Source organism: Pseudophryne corroboree, chromosome 6, assembly GCF_028390025.1.
Source record: "Pseudophryne corroboree isolate aPseCor3 chromosome 6, aPseCor3.hap2, whole genome shotgun sequence".
NCBI lineage: Eukaryota > Metazoa > Chordata > Amphibia > Anura > Myobatrachidae > Pseudophryne > Pseudophryne corroboree.
Window position 1 is genome coordinate 484,001,280 of NC_086449.1, and position 20,474 is coordinate 484,021,753.

At 44.2% G+C, this 20,474-nt stretch overlaps 1 protein-coding gene across 3 annotated transcripts in view; it reads left to right on the forward strand.

Moving 5' to 3' along the window:
• The window catches only part of DOCK4 (dedicator of cytokinesis 4), an 803,151-nt gene that overhangs the window by 687,301 nt on the left and 95,376 nt on the right, over window positions 1–20,474 (forward strand). For all 3 annotated transcript variants that reach the window (XM_063927278.1, XM_063927279.1, XM_063927280.1), the window contains 4 exons: window positions 54–149; window positions 976–1,036; window positions 3,548–3,641; window positions 15,666–15,814. In XM_063927278.1, the coding sequence (XP_063783348.1) occupies window positions 54–149; window positions 976–1,036; window positions 3,548–3,641; window positions 15,666–15,814 (400 nt within the window). The remainder of the gene's footprint in view (window positions 1–53; window positions 150–975; window positions 1,037–3,547; window positions 3,642–15,665; window positions 15,815–20,474) is intronic.

Below are 20,474 nucleotides of genomic sequence, written 5' to 3' on the forward strand. Positions count from 1 at the left end.
ATAAAAATGTGGCATGTGCTGACTCTTCTTTGTACTGGCTAATTATTTTTCAGCTTATTAAAAAAAATTGAGCGAGAAACATGGAGAGAAAGCGGAGTGTCGTTAATTGCCACTGTAACAAGACTGATGGAGAGGTTGCTGGACTACAGGTGAGGAGTGATTGGATGTTTTCTGTGAACAGAGAGCTTTTATGATGGTGAGAAAGGGGGAGAATAAATTAGTGACATTGCTACACTCAGAGAAGCCAATGAACAGTAAAAATAAGCTGAAAATGTTGAATACAAGATTCAAGCTTACATTATTTCTCATGTGCTGTATGACTTTCTTATGGGATCTTCTGACTTTGTCTGTGAAGTTCTAGAGCTGTATTTTGTTGCCACTTAAAACATACAGCAGAGTAGAATGGATTGATCGTATCAACAATGGTATCAGTGATAGAAACCTCAACAGATATTGCTCGCTCCTTCCTTTTTACAACATTGCTGCATGATTGATGCCATCAATTCCTTTGCTGAATATAAAATAGTTTTGTCTTCATTATGTTAGTTCAGCTAGATGGCATACTGTAAGCAGTGATTTATAGCATTATAGTCCCACATATGCCCACAAATAATTGGATGCATAAGCATTTTCTGCAATTTCTTGGAGGGAGCAGTGACTTTTAGAGTATGCAGGTGATGGTGTGTTCTTTGCTATTTTAGGAAAGCACTTACTGATGGTAAAAAGACTCCATAAATATCTTTCAAATATTTCCACAGGATAGTCGGAAGGTACTAGTCCAATCTGTACCATTATAGTGAGATGTTTGCAGTTTTATTCTTGTATCTTTAGTGCTGTACTTAATATTATCCATTAGTATACATGTCTGTTTTAAGTAATGAATCAGAAATCATCTGGGCTTTGCCTTGTGCCATGTATTCATTAAAATAGTTTTTATCCATTTGCTCTGGAAACCATTTCTCTATCTAATTTCAGAGACTGCATGAAGATGGGTGAAGTGGATGGAAAAAAGATTGGGTGCACCGTTAGTCTACTGGTATGATACTTATTCTTAGTTTACAACATGCCTAATTCTCCCTTAAAACTGGCACTGGCTGCAATACAAATCTATTCAGTGTAATGATGTGAATTAAGTGTTTCTCTCAGGTAAGGGAATAGCTCCAACTCATCTAGTTTATCCTTATAACCCAGGTGATTACTTGTGAGCAGGATTTTCAAAGGCCGAATAGCTTTAATATGCAAACAATATGATGTTACAATCCAGACTGTAAAGAGGTTAAGATGTGAACTTGTCTAAAATAATGAGATGCTGTTGTTGCAGCCATAGTGACAATAGCAAGGTTTGACATCTGAGAGAGGCCTGTTGCATTTAGCAATCAGGAGGCATTTACTATAAATCCCGTGGGGCTTTGTCTAAAGGTACAGCAGTTTAGTATGTCATTACTAAATTCTAGCATCCAAATCATTATAATACATTGTACAGTAGTTATATAAATACAGGTGCAATTGACAATGATCAATATAAATAATCAAAACATTTGCTGATGATGATAGAAACATGTATATAGTTGTGGAGAGCTGGAAGATAACTGTTGCTTAAATAACCACCCATTTACTTTGGGGCAAATTCAGTTGAGTGCAAGATAAAAACCTTGCTACTTCACGGCCAATTTTGGATTACCGCGGGTATGCGCTCCCCTGATACCTGCAGTATCCAATTTAAAAACCTCTGAAAACCCTGCGGCGTGGGTAAAAAAAATAAACAAAAATTATACTCACCTCTCCAATGGTCTTCCCTCCATCTTTACACTTGGGAGGAGGCTGCTGGGTTCTTCCAGCCGCTGACTCCGAGGGGATGACACTACACGGGAGGGTAACTCACACACTCGCTTACACACACTAATAGGGACTCGCATACTCACCGCTGCTACAGGAGTCTGGATCACGGTGCTGGAAAAGACACTAGAAGGTGAGTAACTACAGATGAATTAAGCTAGTTGGAAACTTCCAATTGCTTAAAAAACCCTCAGGGAGGGGTGTCAGAGCAAATCCCAGTGATTCTCCCAAAATTATCCGGGGGGTGGGGTGGAATGGTTGTTGAGAAAAAAGATGCAGTGATTTCTATATAGCTTACAGCATTTAGCAAGTGCACTCGACAACATTGCTGATGAACATGATAACAAAAAAAAATAAGAGATACTGTATAGAGAAACCTTTTGCCCAGTATTCAATTAGCCCCGATCATTTTTCTAAGTCATTATCAAGCCATCCAATTAAAGCACATTTTTTCTGGAGAAAAATGTCCCATTTTTGTGCGATAACTCCTGGGGTCCATGATAAGTACTCGGACCCATGTGTCATCGTGGCCCTGAGGGCTGTGTATCTGGGATTATGCTGTGCGTGCCTGAGGCACCTGAAGCATAATCCCCAACAAGTGCTGGGTATCGGAGTTAACTGAATAGACCCCAGTGAATCAATTAGCTGCGGTAAATTTTGCTACAGTACATGTGCTACCAACTGTGAATGTATGTTTTTAAGTTCCCAAACAAATGACAACTAGAAATTGCTGTACAGTAGCTTGACAAAGCAACTCAAAAGAAAAAAATCAAGTTGGAAAAGGTCAAGACCAAGCAGTGGTGCAAACTGTAGGGAAAGAATAGTCTGCCAAATACTTAATTTTATACTTTTATTGATGCTAATTTGTTCCAGTTCTTATGTTAATTTAAAATATTGTGATAGAGCAAACAAGTTGCTTATATTCTAAAATGATAAATGATACATGCACAGAAATAGCTGGAAAATAACATGATAGATTCTTAATTATAGCGCAAAATAAAATAAAAATTAAGTACAGGTTCTCCCCCTGCATAGGTATTATACATTATTATGTAAGCATATTCCCTAATGTAAGTCTGTTTTCTAAGAGAGATACTGTATTCCACCTTTGGGGGGTATCCAATTCGATCCGATTTCTGTGGGTGAAAACGGATGGTATCCGTATTCATCGGCCAAAAACGGACCCGCGACCGCGCAAAAATACATGGGATCCCATATGTTATCGCAGCTCCTGTAGCCACTTATCGCCTGAGGCACCTAAAGCATAATCCGTGTTAAACGCCGGGTTAAATACCCTCTTTTATATGAGATTAGAGAAAAACCATAAAGCAGGGGTTGAAGTATTCAGACATGGTTGTATAAAAGGTTCCTTTATTGCATTTAAAAATGTTTTTTAAGCATTCACAAGTTTTGTGTATCTGCGTTGTCATATGTTAAGGCCTTAAAAATGTATTATGGTATCAGTGTTCATGAAGATGTTCAGCATGTAGGACAAACATAACGGACAATTATGAATATGATGTTACATCATTTGCATACATTGATGTTTGTTTTTTTAAATACAAAGAACCTTTTTACAGCAAATTAAACTGTTTTATTATTAAAATGTTTATCGGACATGCATTTATTTTCATTGATTGAAGTGTAAGAAATAATAGTATGTTGCCAAATATTTTTAGAATATTATTAAACTCAAACTGTTTCCCCTCAGAATTTTTATAAAACAGAATTGAACAAAGAAGAAATGTATATAAGATATATTCACAAACTCTATGATCTGCACATGAAAGCACAAAATTTCACAGGTAATCCATTTTATATTTTTATATGACATTGAGCTCAGATTATAACATAATCTGTGATTGTTAAATATTAAATTCAAGAATCATGTACTATTAGAGTTTATGAGATGTTACCTAAATTTCTTATCTGCAACACATAGATTTCTCTATTATATGAGAACCAGTGGCATCAGAAGCGATGTGTGGGCCACCTCCAGCTGTCACCATTAGAAGGGGTGATACGAAATTGCCCGCTTTTCCGCAGTAACTGGGAGTCGGGTGCTGCAGCTCCTGTCCCTTAGAATGAGTCAGTAGTGCATTATGAGTCTCCGGGGGCAGCCCAGCATCTCCGGGAATGCTGGGCATGCCCTCACAGTGATGTAGAAAGGGGTCTTCTTTGAGTCCATGCCCTCAGAGTGATGTAGTGCATGGGCTTCTGTGAGGCCATGCTCCCAAAGTGATGTAGAATGAAGCCTCCTATGATAACATGCCCAATTTCCATGAGGTCACACCTTTATGGACACAAATGCCTTTGGTGTTCACAGAGAGGCTATTGGTTGCGCCAGGTGTAACCGACCCTGGTGTCACCACTGATGAAAACCTTGTTTCTTTTTGTATTTTTAGCACATACAAATGTGTCCTTATATACTGTGACTTTATTTGAGCCAAACAAAAGCTCACCGGCGTGACAGAACCTGGGTGACTCGACTACACACAGCGTCTTTTTTTTTTTTTCTTCTTCTCAAAGTGTGCATTTTATTAACATAAATAACATAACTGGAAGTGAGAAAACTACTCTGCTAGATTACACTGATCAATTTGATGTGCAACATTTGTATTTATGTGTGCTTCTGAATCTGTGTACGAAGTGCTATAATACAGCATCCACAGCTTTTTCTCACACCAAGTTCCAGTGTGCTTCACCTGTCACTTTCTACAGTACAGTATGGGGTATATTCAATTAAAGTCGGATCCATTCCGACATGTATTTGTCGGAATGGATCCGACAACCCCTATTCAATCCCATCTTAATTCGACTTTTTCAAGTCAAATTAAGATGGGACGCAGAGGAGGAGAAGGGGGGCGAGCCGCAGGGGGACAGCCGGCGGGCATACAGGTAGATCTAGCGCTGCAGCAGGATGTCACTCAGCCACCCGACCTCACGGGAGCTTTCACCCGGCTCCAGCAGCGTGCTTGAGCCGGGTGGAAGCTGCCGTGAGGTTGGGCGGCTGAGTGACATCCAGCTGCAGCGCTACTGTAGCGCTGATCGCCCTGTATGCCCGCCGGCTGTCACCTGTGGTTCCCCCCCCCTCGCCTCCTTTGGGTCCGCATCTCATTCCGACATCATTTTGATGTCGGATTGAGATGGTCGAAAAGGGGGCCAAAACCTGTCGGATTTGGCCCCGTTTTCAACATCAACACTTGGATCGGCAGCTATTCCGCCGATCCACATGCTTTTCGACAAGTCGAAATTATCGACTTGTCAAAAAATTTAGCAAAATATTGAATAGGTTGAATCAGGATTCGACATTAAAAAGTCGAAAACTGCCGTCTTTTCGACAGACAGCAGTTTTCGATTTTAATTGAATATACCCCTGAATGTTTAAAACGTATTCCTTTGTGGTTAGTGTCACAACCCAGTGTCTCTAGTACACTTTGAGTGTTGTGTCATGTGTCTGCGATGTGAATAAGAGGCAAAAAAGATGGTGCGCTACCTCTTGAAAAAGATAGGGAGCTACACCTCTTGAAGCAACTTATTTGCGCCAGGCTAATAGCGCAAATTAACAATAGATGGGGGACACATCTGTATCTGCATTGCTTATTGCTTTTTTCTCTTGGGCATCACTGGAACATGGGATTGCAGGTTGGGCTTGAGTTTGGCACTTAAATTACTGTATCTTTAAATTGTGAGCTCCTACTGCAACCCTATCATGCCAGTGTTCTTTATGTGCCTCAATGAGCAATGCACATTTTGGGAGGCTGCTATGCAGTCTCTCTTAAATATAAGGGCCAGAACTGGATACCATTATTATCTAGGCTACATGGGAAAAGCACTTTTTTAGTAGCTACCCCTAAACAGCTGGGTCCGAGTTTCTAAACTTTTCCTTCCCCCTTCTGAGGTGTCCATAAGTGGCCAGTCTGCCAGGGGTCGTTTCTTCCCCGGCAGGGGGTTCGGCTTTGAAGGCCAGATTATCTGGTGCTAGCTAACACTCAGGAGCAAAGACTCCGAAGAAGCCTAGCACCTGACAGGGTCTCTCTCCCCTAGTCTGGCCGCAGGTTGGAGGGTGGTTACTCAAGTTCAGAGACCATTGGGTGGAGTTGTCTTTAGACGTATTGGTTCTGGGCATCATTTTCAAAGATTGCATCATCGATGTCAGGGATCTGCCACCATGGCGGTTTTTCTCCACTGCTCTTCCCTGGAATTTGGAGAAGAGGGAGGTATTTCACCAGGCTATCAATTCTTTACTTTTGGATGGCGTCATTGCTCCAGTTCCTCCGCTGATACGAAAACTGGGGTTTTACTCCAAACTGCTGCTTGTTTCGAAAGAAGAATAGCTTATTCCAGCCATTTTTACATTTCCTGAGCCTTGAACACCAGGTTATCATTAGATCATTTTCGAATGGAATATCTTCAGATCACTGATCTTCAGCATGGAGGCTAATCAATATTTGGCTTTATTAGACTTCAGGAATGTATCATTCTCTCCTCTGTTTTTGAAGTCTGATCCGATCACTTTCAATTCCAGGCCCCATCATACAGAATAGCAAAGGCTCCATGAGTTTTTACCAAGACCATGTTGATGATGGCGAGCTTACTATCCAAAGAAGTTATCACGATCATCTGCGGCCCAATGCGCGGGCACGTCTGGGGTGCATAGGTCATAGATGTGCATGCGCCCTATTCGCATGAATGGGAGCACGCCAAGAGTGCCCACCTGCAATGCAGCCACGTTAGATGAGCGTGGCTACATCTGTAACTTATTTGGACGATCTGCTTGTGAAGGCCTTTGCAGTTACAAAAGCACCTAAATTGCATGGTTCAAATACTTCAGCGTCATGACTGGATCTTGAATTTCAAGAAGTCTCACCTAATACCTTGTTAACACCTACAGCTTCTGGAGGTGGTCTTCGACACCTCTCTCAAGTGAGTTTTCCTTCCAGAGTCCAAAGCATGGACCCTGCAGAACTGGTCTTGATGTTACTGTCAGTGCCTCATTTATCGATCTTGCTATGCATGAAGCTGTTGGGCACAATGGTTTCCACCTTCGAGACCTTTCAGTACACCAGGTTTCATTTATGGGAATTCCAGTGGCAAATTCTTTAAAAATGAATGGGATGTTCAGCATCCTTCTCATATCAGTTTTTCATTCTGTCCCAACAGCATTCGTTAATCTCTGTATTGGTAGTTGGTTTCCGATCATCTCCTCCAAGGATGATCCTTGGTCACTCCAGATTGGGTCATCATAACCACAGATGCAAGTCTCCTAGGATGGGGTGCTGTAACATTACATCTTTGGCTCCAGGGCCTTTGGTCACTGTCAGAGATGGCTCTGCCGATCAGTGTGTTCAAGCTCCAAACCATCTTCCTAGCTCTCTTAGAAGTACAGTCGACCCCGGCCAGCTGGTCAGTTTGTATTCAGTCAGACAACACCATGGTGGTGGCATATGTAAATCATCAGGGAGGCAAAAAGAGCACGTCAGCGATGGTGGAGGTGGCCTAAGTCCTTTCCTGGGCAGAGAACTTTGTTCCAGTGGGATTTCATCTCGCATATCTGTTTCCCCCGACCCCAATGTTGCCTCTTGTATTGAAGCGCATCATGGATCAATATGTGACTGTAAACCTAGTGGATAAAGACTACAGAGGTCGTGGTACGCTGACATCCTCAGAATGTTGCTAGGTCCCAAGTGATATCTTCCACTTCATCCAGACCTGCTACCACAATGTACGTTTCTACACGAGGACCTTCCCCTGAGTTATTTTGCCCTCGGTAGTCCATAATATGCTGCAAGCCCAGAAACCGGTTTCGTCATGCAATTACCAGAGTTTGGAAACACTATGTCATGTGGTGTGAACAGAGACTAGTTTATACAGCCAAGTATTGCCTCTCTCTGTTTTTTTAGCCTTCTTTCAGGGGGTTTGGAACCTGGTTTAAAGCTTAGTTTTTTTTTAAACTACAATCTCCAGGTGTGAATAAACAGACTCTAAAGCTGGTTGGCTGATACCTACTTAAATACATCCACACCTGCCAAAATGGGAATACACACTTCCTGAGGAAACCGCCGATATCGTGGGCGGAGAAACGCGTAGAGGGTCATTCTAACTGCTTGTCCACTGCTGGAGACTTCCACGGATCATCCGTTACTGTTACTAAGGGATTAGTACGGTCTCTTTCCATCACGTTTATTGGATCCATTCCTGCTCAACTCTTGTTGCTGTGCTTGGAAAAGCCCCGTTCTGCTGAGGTGCCGCCTCATCTCGGGTATTCCCTTGCCGGGTAACCTGTTACAGACGCCGTCGGCTGCCGAGAACCACCTCCGCTACTTGCTATTGACGGGAATCAGCGTCTACAATTACAAGTGAGAAACCGGATCCTAATGCCAGGGGTGAGCAACAGCATACTACAAATATAACAACCCCTTTGCATAAATCCACTAGTAAATCCTAATTATCTTGTGGAGTCAATTTACTTACCCCTGTATCAGTACGGATGCCACCAGCCTTATCTATGACTGTGGACTGAAATATCTAATAATTGGCATAAAGGCCAACTGCAGTGAATTTAAAGCTATTTTTACTGTGAATGTGATTTCTTATACATGTATATGCACTTGCACTGCTTATGTTTTTAACTTATAAACTAATCATCATAAGTGGTTTTCCACTATCTCTAATAATAAAAAGTTTTTATTGGATATTAGCGCTCCTTAAATGTTTTTTATAGAACATTAAGTATGCATTTTTGTCTTTGGCATCCAGTTGCCCTGTAGGAGCTGCTATTATATTAACCATTATATATCAGGTGTTCTCTTTAATTAATTAAATAGCGCCCGATGTAACGGGGCAGTCATTGCCCGTGTGTTTTCTCTTTTTTTAAACTACGATTTCAGCCCTGTCAATCTGTTACCAGCAGCATTTGGCCCTTCTTCTAGAGGTCCAAATCTTTTTACAGGGTGTGGTGTGTATTCAACAACCATTTCGTCCTCCGGTAGCACCGTGGGATCTTCATCTAATTCTGATGGATCTCAAACAGGCTCCATTTGAGCCTTTACATTCAGCGGATCTTCATTTTCATTACTTGGAAACTGGTTTGCCTTATGGCTATTGCCTTAGCTTGGCATGTTTTCAAGTTAGGGGTTTTGCCTTGCAAGCCTCCTTTCATCTTCCATGATAGAGCAGTTCTCCATTCGGTTCCAACGTTCCAGCTAAAAGTTGTTTCGGCTTCCCACTTAAATCAGGCAATAGTTTTTCCTCATTGAACGACTTGTTACGTGTAATCCAAGCTCTCCAGAATTATTTGGATAAGACTTTGTGATTTTGATCCAGTTGATCATCACTCATTGCTAAACTAGTGCATGGCGACCAGCACCATCATTCCACCAGGGCGGTGGCCACTTCCTGAGCAGCTACTTGGTCCTCTGTCCATGCATTTTTACTGTTTTAATGTTGTTGCATCCAGCGACACCCACTTTGAGCATACAGTTCTCTGGTCAGCAGCCTGAGCATTCCCTCTCTTGCTGTTGAACATTCCATGGTCGAGTGTCGCTCAACTGTGCTTAAGAGAAAATAGGATTTTGGTCACTTACCTTTGAGTCTTTTTTCTTTAAAGCAGACTGGCAACACTGCATTCTCTCCCTCATGCTCAGTTGTACAAGGTTTTTGTTGTTGTACTTTTTTTCCCTACTGACTTGATTGTTCTGTTTCACTGATGCACTGCTACTCCTTACCGGACCCTTTTAAAGAAGTACTGGCATGTTGGGGTTGCAGGGGGAGGGGCTCAGAATTTAAAGCTACAGTAGTTTAAGTGCACAGCTCCAATCCCATGGTCCAGTGTCGCCCAGTCTTCTTAAGAGAAAAGGTTTCAACTGTAAGTGACCAAAAATCCTAAAAAAAAAAATGTTTCTCTTACGTCCTAAAGGATGCTGGGGACTCCGTAAGGACCATGGGGATAGACGGGCTCCGCAGGAGACATGGGCACTTTAAGAAAGACTTTAGGTATGGGTGTGCACTGGTCCTCCCTCTATGCCCCTCCTCCAGAACTCAGTTTACTACTGTGCCCAGAGGAGACTGGGTGCATTACAGGGAGCTCTCCTGAGTTTCCTGAAAGAAAGTATATTTGTTAGGTTTTTTATTTTCAGGGAGCCTGCTGGCAACAAACTCCCTGCATCGAGGGACTGAGGGGAGAGAAACAGACCTACTTTAATGTTAGGCTCTGTTTCTTAGGCTACCATTAGCTCCAGAGGGATCGGTACGCAGGTCTCACCCTCGCCGTCCGTCCCAGAGCCGCGCCGCCGTCCTCCTCGCAGAGCCGGAAGATAGAAGCCGGGTGAGTATGAGAAGAAAGAAGACTTCAGAGGCGGCAGAAGACTTCGGATCTTCACTGAGGTAACGCACAGCAGTAACGCTGTGCGCCATTGCTCCCACACAGCACACACAAACAGCAGTCACTGTAAGGGTGCAGGGGGGGGGGGGGGGGGCTCCCTGGGCAGCAATAAACCTCGTTTTCTGGCAAAAGTATATATATACAGCTGGGCACTGTATATATAAAGAGCCCCAGCCAGGTTTTTAGATATTTGAGCAGGACAGAAGCTCGCCGCCGAGGGGGCGGGGCTTCTTCCTCAGCACTCACCAGCGCCATTTTCTCCACAGCACAGCGCAGAGAGGAAGCTCCCCGGACTCTCCCCTGCTTATTTGGCGCTAAATACATACAGCGCTATCTAGGTAAACATATTGTGTGTGTTTTTTCCTGGGTCATATAGCGCTGGATGTGTGCTGGCATACTCTCTCTCTGTCTCTCCAAGTATCCTTGTGGGGGAACTGTCTTCATATAAGAGGATTCCCTGAGTGTGCGGTGTGTCGGTACGCGTGTGTCGACATGTCTGAGGTAGAAGGCTTTCCTAGGGAGGAGGAGGAGCAAATGAATGTGGTGTCTCCGTCGACAGCGCCGACACCTGACTGGATGGATATGTGGAATGTTTTAAGTGCTAATGTAAATTTATTGCACAAAAGATTAGACAAAGCGGAAGCTAGGGAACAGCCAGGGAGTCAACCCATGTCTGTCCCTATGTCGCAGGGACCTTCGGGGTCTCAAAAGCGCCCACTATCCCAAATAGTAGACACACATACCGACACGGATTCTGACTCCAGTGTCGACTACGATGATGCAAAGTTACAGCCAAAAGTGGCTAAATGTATTCGATATATGATTATTGCAATAAAAGAAGCGCTGCCATCCCAAGATATGGCTACCCTCAGGGATCCTGCTGATCGCAAGCAGGAGGTTACCTTGAAGTCCATTTACACACATTCGGGTACCTTACTCAGACTGGCTATTGCGTCGGCTTGGGTGTGTAGCGCTGTAGCAGCATGGACAGATACCTTATCAGTGGAAATTGAAACCCTGGATAAGGATACCATCTTATTGACCCTAGGACATATAAAAGATGCTGTCTTATATATGAGAGATGCTCAAAGAGACATTGGTCTACTGGGTTCTAGAATCAACGCTATGTCGATTTCTGCTGGACGAGTCCTATGGACCCGGCAGTGGACAGGTGATGCCGACTCAAAGAGGCATATGGAGGTTTTACCTTACACGGGTGAGGAATTGTTTGGGGAAGGTCTCTCGGACCTGGTCTCCACAGCTACAGCTGGTAAATCAATCACATTTTTTGCCTTATATTCCCTCACAGCCTAAGAATGCACCACATTATCAAATGTAGTCCTTTTGGTCACAAAGAAATGAGAGTACGAGGTGCGTCCTTTCTTGCCAGAGGTAAGGGCAGAGGAAAAAAGCTGCACAACACAGCTAGTTCCCAGGAACAGAAGTCCTCCCCGGCCTCTACAAAATCTACCGCATGACGCTGGGGCTCCGCTAAGGGAGTCCGCCCCTGTGGGGGCACGTCTTCGAATTTTCAGCCACATCTGGGTTCACTCACAGGTGGATCCCTGGGCAATAGAAATTGTTTCTCAGGGTTACAAGCTGGAATTCGAATAGGTGCCTCCTCGCCGGTTTTTCAAATCGGCCCTGCCGACTTCTCCCCCAGAAAGGGTGATAGTGTTAAATACAATTCACAAATTGTATCTTCAACAGGTGATGGTCAAGGTCCCCCTACTTCAACAAGGGAGGGGATATTACTCAACCCTGTTTGTAGTCCCGAAACCGGACGGTTCGGTCAGACCCATTCTAAATTTAAAATCCCTGAACCTATACTTGGAGAGGTTCAAGTTCAAGATGGAATTGCTCAGGGCGGTCATCGCCAGCCTGGAAGGGGGGGATTTTATGGTATCTCTGGACATAAAGGATGCATACCTTCATGTTCCCATATATCCACCTCATCAGGCGTACCTGAGATTTGCGGTACAGGATTGTCATTACCAATTTCAAACGTTGCCGTTTGGGCTTTCACCAAGGTAATGGCGGAAATGATGGTGCTCCTGCGCAAGCAGGGAGTCACAATTATCCCATACTTGGACGATCTCCTCATAAAAGCGAGATCACGAGAGCAGTTACTGAACAGCGTGTCACTTTCACTGAAGGTGTTACAGCAACATGGCTGGATTCTCAATATACCAAAGTCGCAGCTGGTTCCTACGACTCGTCTGACCTTCTTGGGCATGATTCTGGATACGGACCAAAAAAGGGTTTATCTTCCAATGGAAAAGGCTCAAGAACTCATGACTCTGGTCAGGAACCTATTGAAACCAAAACAGGTGTCAGTGCATCACTGCACTCGAGTCCTGGGAAAGAGGGTGGCATCTTACGAGGCCATTCCTTTCGGCAGGTTCCATGCGAGGACCTTCCAATGGGACCTACTGGACAAGTGGTCCGGGTCACATGAATCATCAGTTGATCACACTGTCCCCCAGGGCCAGGGTATCTCTCCTGTGGTGGCTGCAGAATGCTCACCTTCTAGAGGGTCGCAGGTTCGGCATTCAGGACTCGGTTCTGGTGACCACGGACGCGAGCCTCCGAGGTTGGGGAGCAGTCACACAAGGAAGAAACTTCCAGGGTGTTTGGTCAAGTCAAGAGACTTGTCTTCACATCAACGTCCTGGAGCTGAGGGCCATATACAACGCCCTTCGACCTTGCTTCGCGACTTACCAGTTCTGATCCAGTCAGACAACATCACTGCAGTGGCTCAAGTAAACCGCCAGGGCGGCACAAGGAGCAGAGTGGCAATGGCGGAAGCCACCAGGATTCTTCGCTGGGCGGAAAATCATGAAAGCGCATTGTCAGCAATGTTCATTCCGGGAGTGGACAACTGGGAAGCAGACTTCCTCAGCAGACACGACTTGCATCCAGGAGAGTGGGGACTTCATCAGGAAGTCTTCGCACAGATTGCAAGCCAGTGGGGACTGCCCCAGATAGACATGATGGCATCCCGCCTCAACAAAAAGCTGCAGAGGTATTGCGCCAGGTCAAGAGACCCTCAGGCGGTAGCTGAGGACGCCCTAGTGACACCGTGGGTGTTCCAGTCAGTCTATGTGTTTCCTCCTCTAACTCTCATCCCAAAGGTATTGAGAATAATAAGAAAAAGAGGAGTACAGACAATTCTCATTGTTCCAGATTGGCCACGAAGGGCCTGGTATCCAGATCTGCAGGAGATACTCACAGAAGATCCGTGGCCTCTTCCTCTAAGACAGGACCTGTTGCAACAGGGGCCCTGTCTGTTCCAAGACTTACCGCGGCTGCGTTTGACGGCATGGCGGTTGAACGCCGGATCCTAGCGGAAAAGGGCATTCCGGATGAGGTCATTCCTACTCTGATAAAGCAAACGAAGGACGTGATGGCTAAACATTATCACCGTATATGGCGAAAATATGTTTCTTGGTGTGAGGCCAGGAATGCTCCTACGGAAGAATTCCATCTGGGCCGTTTCCTTCACTTCCTACAAACTGGAGTGAATTTGTGCCTAAAACTAGGCTCCATTAAGGTTCAGATTTCGGCCTTATCCATTTTCTTTCAAAAAGAATTGACTTCTCTCCCAGAAGTACAGACTTTTGTGAAGGGAGTGCTGCATATTCAGCCTCCTTTTGTACCTCCGGTGGCGCCTTGGTACCTTAACGTGGTGTTGAGTTTCCTTAAGTCGCACTGGTTTGAACCACTTAAAACGGTGGAGTTAAAATATCTCACTTGGAAGGTAGTCATGTTGTTGGCCTTGGCTTCGGCTAGGCGAGTGTCGGAATTGGCGGCTCTGTCTTATAAAAGCCCCTATCTAGTTTTCCATATGAATAGAGCGGAATTGCGGACCTGTCCTCAATTTTTGCCTAAGGTGGTGTCATCTTTTCATATGAACCAACCTATTGAGGTGCCTGTGGCTACACGAGACTTGGAGGATTCCGAGTCCCTTGATGTGGTCAGGGTTTTGGAAAGTTTACGTGGCCAGAACGGCTAGAGTCAGAAAAACAGAAGCACTGTTTGTCCTGTATGCAGCCAACAAGGTTGGCGCTCCTGCTTCAAAGCAGACTATTGCTCGCTGGATCTGTAACACGATTCAGCAGGCGCATGCGACGGCTGGATTGCCGTTACCAAAATCGGTCAAGGCCCATTCCACTAGGAAGGTGGGCTCGTCTTGGGCGGCTGCCCGAGGGGTCTCGGCACTACAGCTGTGCCGAGCTGCTACTTGGTCGGGTTCAAACACCTTTGCAAAGTTCTATAAGTTTGATACCCTGGCTGAGGACGACCTCCTGTTTGCTCAATCGGTGCTGCAGAGTCATCTGCACTCTCCCGCCCGTTTGGTATAATCCCCATGGTCCTTACGGAGTCCCCAGCATACTCTAGGACGTAAGAGAAAATAAGATTTTAAACCTACCGGTAAATCTTTTTCTGGTAGTCCGTAGAGGATGCTGGGCGCCCGTCCCAAGTGCGGACTACTTCTGCAAGACTTGTATATAGTTTTGCTTACATAAGGGTTATGTTATTGTTTTCATCGGTCTCCGACTGATGCTATGTTGTTTTTTCATACTGTTCAAAAAAAAGGAAATGGTATTTTAGAGATGTGCGCAACAAAGCTGCTCTAACGTATAAATCCTCCTAAAAGGTGTCACCACCCCCAACAACATATACATACAAAGTTCACAGGAGGAAGATACTCGTATGAGCGCATGCTAACAAAAATTAATTTACAAAGTATACATTCCTTGTGTATCCAGGGTGAATTTCCTAATACATCGATTGGAACGGAGAAACCGTTGACTTCAGATCACTAAAACATTGGAGGCAGAGGATTAGGAAATTCACCGTGGATACACAAGGAATGTATACTTTGTAAATTAATTTTTGTTAGCATGCGCTCATACGAGTATCTTCTCCTGTGAACTTTGTATGTATATGTTTTTTCATACTGTTAACTGGTTAGTTTATCACAAGTTATACGGTGTGAATGGTGTGGGCTGGTATGAATCTTGCCCTTGGTTTAACAAAAATCCTTTCCTCGTACTGTCCGTCTCCTCTGGGCACAGTTTCTCTAACTGAGGTCTGGAGGAGGGGCATAGAGGGAGGACCAGTGCACACCCATACCTAAAGTCTTTCTTAAAGTGCCCATGTCTCCTGCGGAGCCCGTCTATCCCCATGGTCCTTACGGAGTCCCCAGCATCCTCTACGGACTACGAGAAAAAGATTTACCGGTAGGTTTAAAATCTTATTTTTTCTTTAAACAAAAATGTAGATACTATAAATGTTGTAAGATTAGGCAGTGGGCTTGCTAAAATAAAAAGGGGGTTAGTAAGGTATTCTTATCTTATATTTTGCATGAAAGTGGCGACTGGTTCTTATGTATGCCCTATTAATAGTATAGTGTTTCTTGTTATCTTTTTGTCCTGTGCAGAAGCTGCTTACACCCTTCTGTTGTATGATGAGTTACTAGAATGGTCTGATCGTCCACTTAGAGAGTTTCTCAGCTACCCAATGCAGTCAGAATGGCAGCGGAAAGAGTACCTTCATATGACCATTATCCAGAATTTTGATAGAGGGAAAGTAAGTAGTCTGCTTATCTTACTACTGTATACCATACCCTCCAACATTTTACACAGAAAAATCAGTACAAATCCGAAAAAGGGGCGTGGCCGCGGGTAAAGGGGTGTGTGGCCACGCCCCCTTTCCTATACTTGAGCCCAAAATCGGTACAGACCATAAAAAAGGTACTATACCTATTAAAAATCTACAGTTGCAGGGTATGCTGTATACTGTCTTTTGTTTTGTTCTTAATATTTTACTTTTTCGCCCACTGTTCTAAATGATTTCAATATCTTATCAGAAAAGAAGAGAATTCCATAAACATGCAGTGGTGAACTTTTGGGGAGCTGATTCAATTAGCTGCAAGTTCCGTACTGTGTGATGGCTGGTTACATTAACATTGGATTTGCTCCTGAATCTCACTCATTAGTAGTGACAAATCTAGAACATTGCGACTATGGGCCTAAATCAGACCTGATCACAGCAGAACATTTGTTATCAAATGGGCAAAACCATGTGCACTGCAGGGGGGGTGGGACAGATATAACGTGCAGAGAGAGTTAGATTTGGGAGGGGTGTGTTCAAACTGAAATCAAAATTGTAGTGTAAAAATAAAGCAGCCAGTATTTACTCTGCACAAAACCCATATAACCCACCCAAATCTAACTCTCTCTGCACATGTTATATCTGCCCCCCCCCCAACCCTCCGCAGTGCACATGGTTTTGCCCATTAGCTAACAAATTTGCTGCTGCGATCTGATCTGAATTAGGCCCTATGTCGTGACAATTAAGATAGAAGGATACTGTAGAAAGCTGTCAGTGGCAATAAGCAAAGTATTGGAGAATGTTAACAAGTGTCAATTGGTTAATTTTTACACATTTTATTAATAAAGGAAAAAGGATAGCCAGTAATTGTAAAGAAAGATGATAGCCAGTAATTGTATTTCAGCAAATAACAGTGTTTACAGTATTTGTGGTACATATTATAGATATTATGGAGGTGTGGTGGTGTGAGAGATGGGGAGTGAGGAAGCAGTGGTATAGATCGCTATAAGGCTGATCCAAGCACAAGGAGTAACATTGAGGCTGGTCCATGGGGAGGGGCCAGTCACCAGGAAAAAGGCTAGTCAGTGGCTGGCCCTGATCAACAGAAATGAAGGACGCCATGCTAGAAGCCGGATGCTTGATCGGTTAATTCTGGCGCACGCCAGTATGGTACCCCCCAACCACAACAATAGGAGCTCTTTTACATTAAATACATTATTTTTCATTGGTAGCACTGTACCAGAGGTAAATTAAAATAAAGACTTTTTTCCTTCATTTTCACCTCGTCGGGAGGTGCAAACTAAGAGGTACAATATCTCCCATTGAAACCCATGTTAATTTGTTGCAAATTTCGAATTGAGCAGCCAATGTTTGCAGCAACAGGTGTTATCTGCATTAGAAAGTCACACAACCTAGTTCTTAGCTTATTGAATGGTTTTCTTTCAGAAAATGAATATTGTTAAGTTGAGCATTATTATATAGCTTCATACTGTATGTTCTTACTGTTCCAGTTTCCTTATTGCAATACTAATTGTGGAAGCTCCATTGGTATAGTAAAATGTATTTTTATCTTGTTATTGTGTTAGCAGAATATCAAATCGCACCAAATAGGTCCCGTTCATCACACCACATACTTTGCTACTTACCAGGCCAAAACACTAATTCTAAGTAGCGTACCTGGTACACTATAAGCAAACTAAGATGCAGAATTGAGAAAAAAGTAGAAGGACAAAGTAGCAAAGATGAGGGAAAAGTATACAATCCAGGTTAAACAGGTAAAAGACAGGTCAAATACAGTGACCCTAGCCATGCATCATTATGCTTACTCTGCAAATTTATATAAATTCCCTTGTGACAAAAAATAAATTAATACTAAGGGGTATATGCAATTGCGGTCGAATTAACCATTTTTAAATTCGACACAATTCGACAGTCACATACCCTCCCGCCGGGACCCGAATTCGGCATATTCAATAAAAAACGGATTCGACAGTCCCGCTGTCGAAAAACGGACCAATTGATGGATAGTGTGCGTCCCGGATTCGACTTTTTGGACGGCACAAAAGTGTTTAAAAAACCCTGAAAAAAATTGCGTGGGGTCCCCCCTCCTAAGCATAACCAGCCACGGTCTCTTTGAGCCGGTCCTGGTTGTAAAAATACGGGGGGGGGGGGGGGGAATTGACAGGGGATCCCCCGTATTTTTACAACCAGCACCGGGCTCTGCGTCCGGTCCTGGTGCAAAAAATACGGGGGACAAAAGCGTAAGGGTCCCCCGTATTTTTAACACCAGCATCGGGCTCCACTAGCTGCCACAGCCGGGGGACACTTTTATACTGGTCCCTGCGGCCGTGGCATTAAATCCCCAACTAGTCACCCCTGGGCGGGGTACCCTGGAGGAGTGGGGATCCCTTAAATCAAGGGGTCCCCCCCCTCTAGCCACCCAAGGGCCAGGGGTGAAGCCCGAAGCTGTCCCCCCCCCCCCCACCATCCAAGGGCTGCGGATGGGGGGCTGATAGCCTTGTGTCAAATAAAAGAATATTGTTTTTTGTAGCAGAACTACAAGTCCCAGCAAGCCTCCCCGCAAGCTGGTACTTGGAGAACCACAAGTACCAGCATGTGGGGGGGAAACGGGCCCGTTGGTACCTGTAGTTCTACTGCAAAAAAAATACCCAAATAAAAACAGTACACAGACACCGTGAAAGTAAAACTTTATTACATACATGCATACCGACACACACATACTTACCTATGTTGACACGAGGCTCGGTCCACTTCTCCAAGTAGAATCCACGGGGTACCTGAAAATAAAATTATACTCACATAAATCCAGTGTAGATCTGACCTCTTCTGTTTTGTAATCCACGTACTTGGCAAAAAAACAAACCGCATTACCCGGACCACGCACAGAAAGGGGTCCCATGTTTACACATGGGACCCCTTTCCCCGAATGCCGGGACCCCCCGTGACTCCTGTCACAGAGGGTCCCTTCAGCCAATCAGGGAGCGCCATGTCGTGGCACTCTCCTGATTGGCTGTGCGCGTCTGAGCTGTCAGACGGCACATAGCACAGCCGCTCCATTATCTTCAATGGTGGGAACTTTGTGGTCAGCGGTGAGGTTACTCGTGGTCAGTGCAGTAGAAAAACAGGTACCAGCGGGCCCGTTTCCCCCCGCATGCTGGTACTTGTGGTTCTCCAAGTACCAGCTTGCGGGGAGGCTTGCTGGGACTTGTAGTTCTGCTACAAAAAACAATATTCTTTTATTTGACACAAGGCTATCAAGGGCTGCGGATGGGGGGGGACAGCCTCGGGCTTCACCCCTGGCCCTTGGGTTGCTGGAGGGGGGGGACCCCTTGATTTAAGGGGTCCTCACTCCTCCAGGGTACCCCGCCCAGGGGTGACTAGTTGGGGATTTAATGCCACGGCCGCAGGGACCAGTATAAAAGTGTCCCCCGGCTGTGGCATTATCTCTCCAGCTAGTGGAGCCCGGTGCTGGTGTTAAAAATACGGGGGACCCCTAGCTTTTTGTCCCCCGTATTTTTTGCACTAGGACCGGACGCAGAGCCCGGTGCTGGTTGTAAAAATACGGGGGATCCCCTGTCAATTTCCCCCCCCCCGTATTTTTACAACCAGGACCGGCTCAAAGAGCCCGAGGCTGGTTATGCTTAGGAGGGTGCCCCACACATTTTTTTTCAAGATTTTTAACCCATTCCCACCTCTTCCCACTGAAAAACATGCTCTGATCTCTTCATATTATTTTAGGCAGTAAAAAATAATAATATATTCTTTTAAAAAATATATAAATAATACTTGTGGCTCCTAATAAACAAACCAAGTAGATAATCCCTTCTAATATAAATAGATATGCTATTAGTAACAAAAAAAACACCAAAAAAAACATGTTTTTAAAAAATTTTTATTAGATTCCGCCAGCAAAATGAGGCAGACTGAAATTGACGAAATGACTGTCGAAAAGCACTGTTGTTGAATCGACATTCTTCAGTTGAATATACTTTTGTCGAAAAGCCGCATTTTTACAATTGCAGACATGTCGAATTTGACAACTGTCGAATTTCAAAAAGTCGAATCTGAAACGGCCGTTTTTATGTCGAAAAGTACTGTATTGCATTGTCGAATTTTTTTTTTGTGTCGAAAATGCCCCGTTTTTCGACATTTGCGGCAACTCGACCGCAATTGCATATACCCCTATGTTCCTTGTACACTATTTGCAAACTGTGGGCAGTATTCAATTCTCTTCACCCCCTTCCACACCCGTTTTGTTTCTGCTGACGGGAGTGGTATCATCATTTCAGCTCGCTACCCCCTTTACGCAGCTAAACCTGATTACTATTGACGCAATATGCGCAATAATGGGGATTACTTTAGAAAGGAGATAGGGCGTGATATGGCATTTGAATATCGCCCTAAGATTAACAATTGAGGAAAAAGTAAAGTACACAGCACAGGAATTTTGACAGGCCTTATGTACCATATGGCGCAAAGGGATAGTTGTGTGAGGACATATCTCATTGGAAGAGTTGGCAAAAGTAAGTTAGATTTTTATTTTAATTGTTAGTAAGATTTGATACATGATTAACCGGTGTAGATTTCATTTTTATATTTACAGTAGTTTTTAATG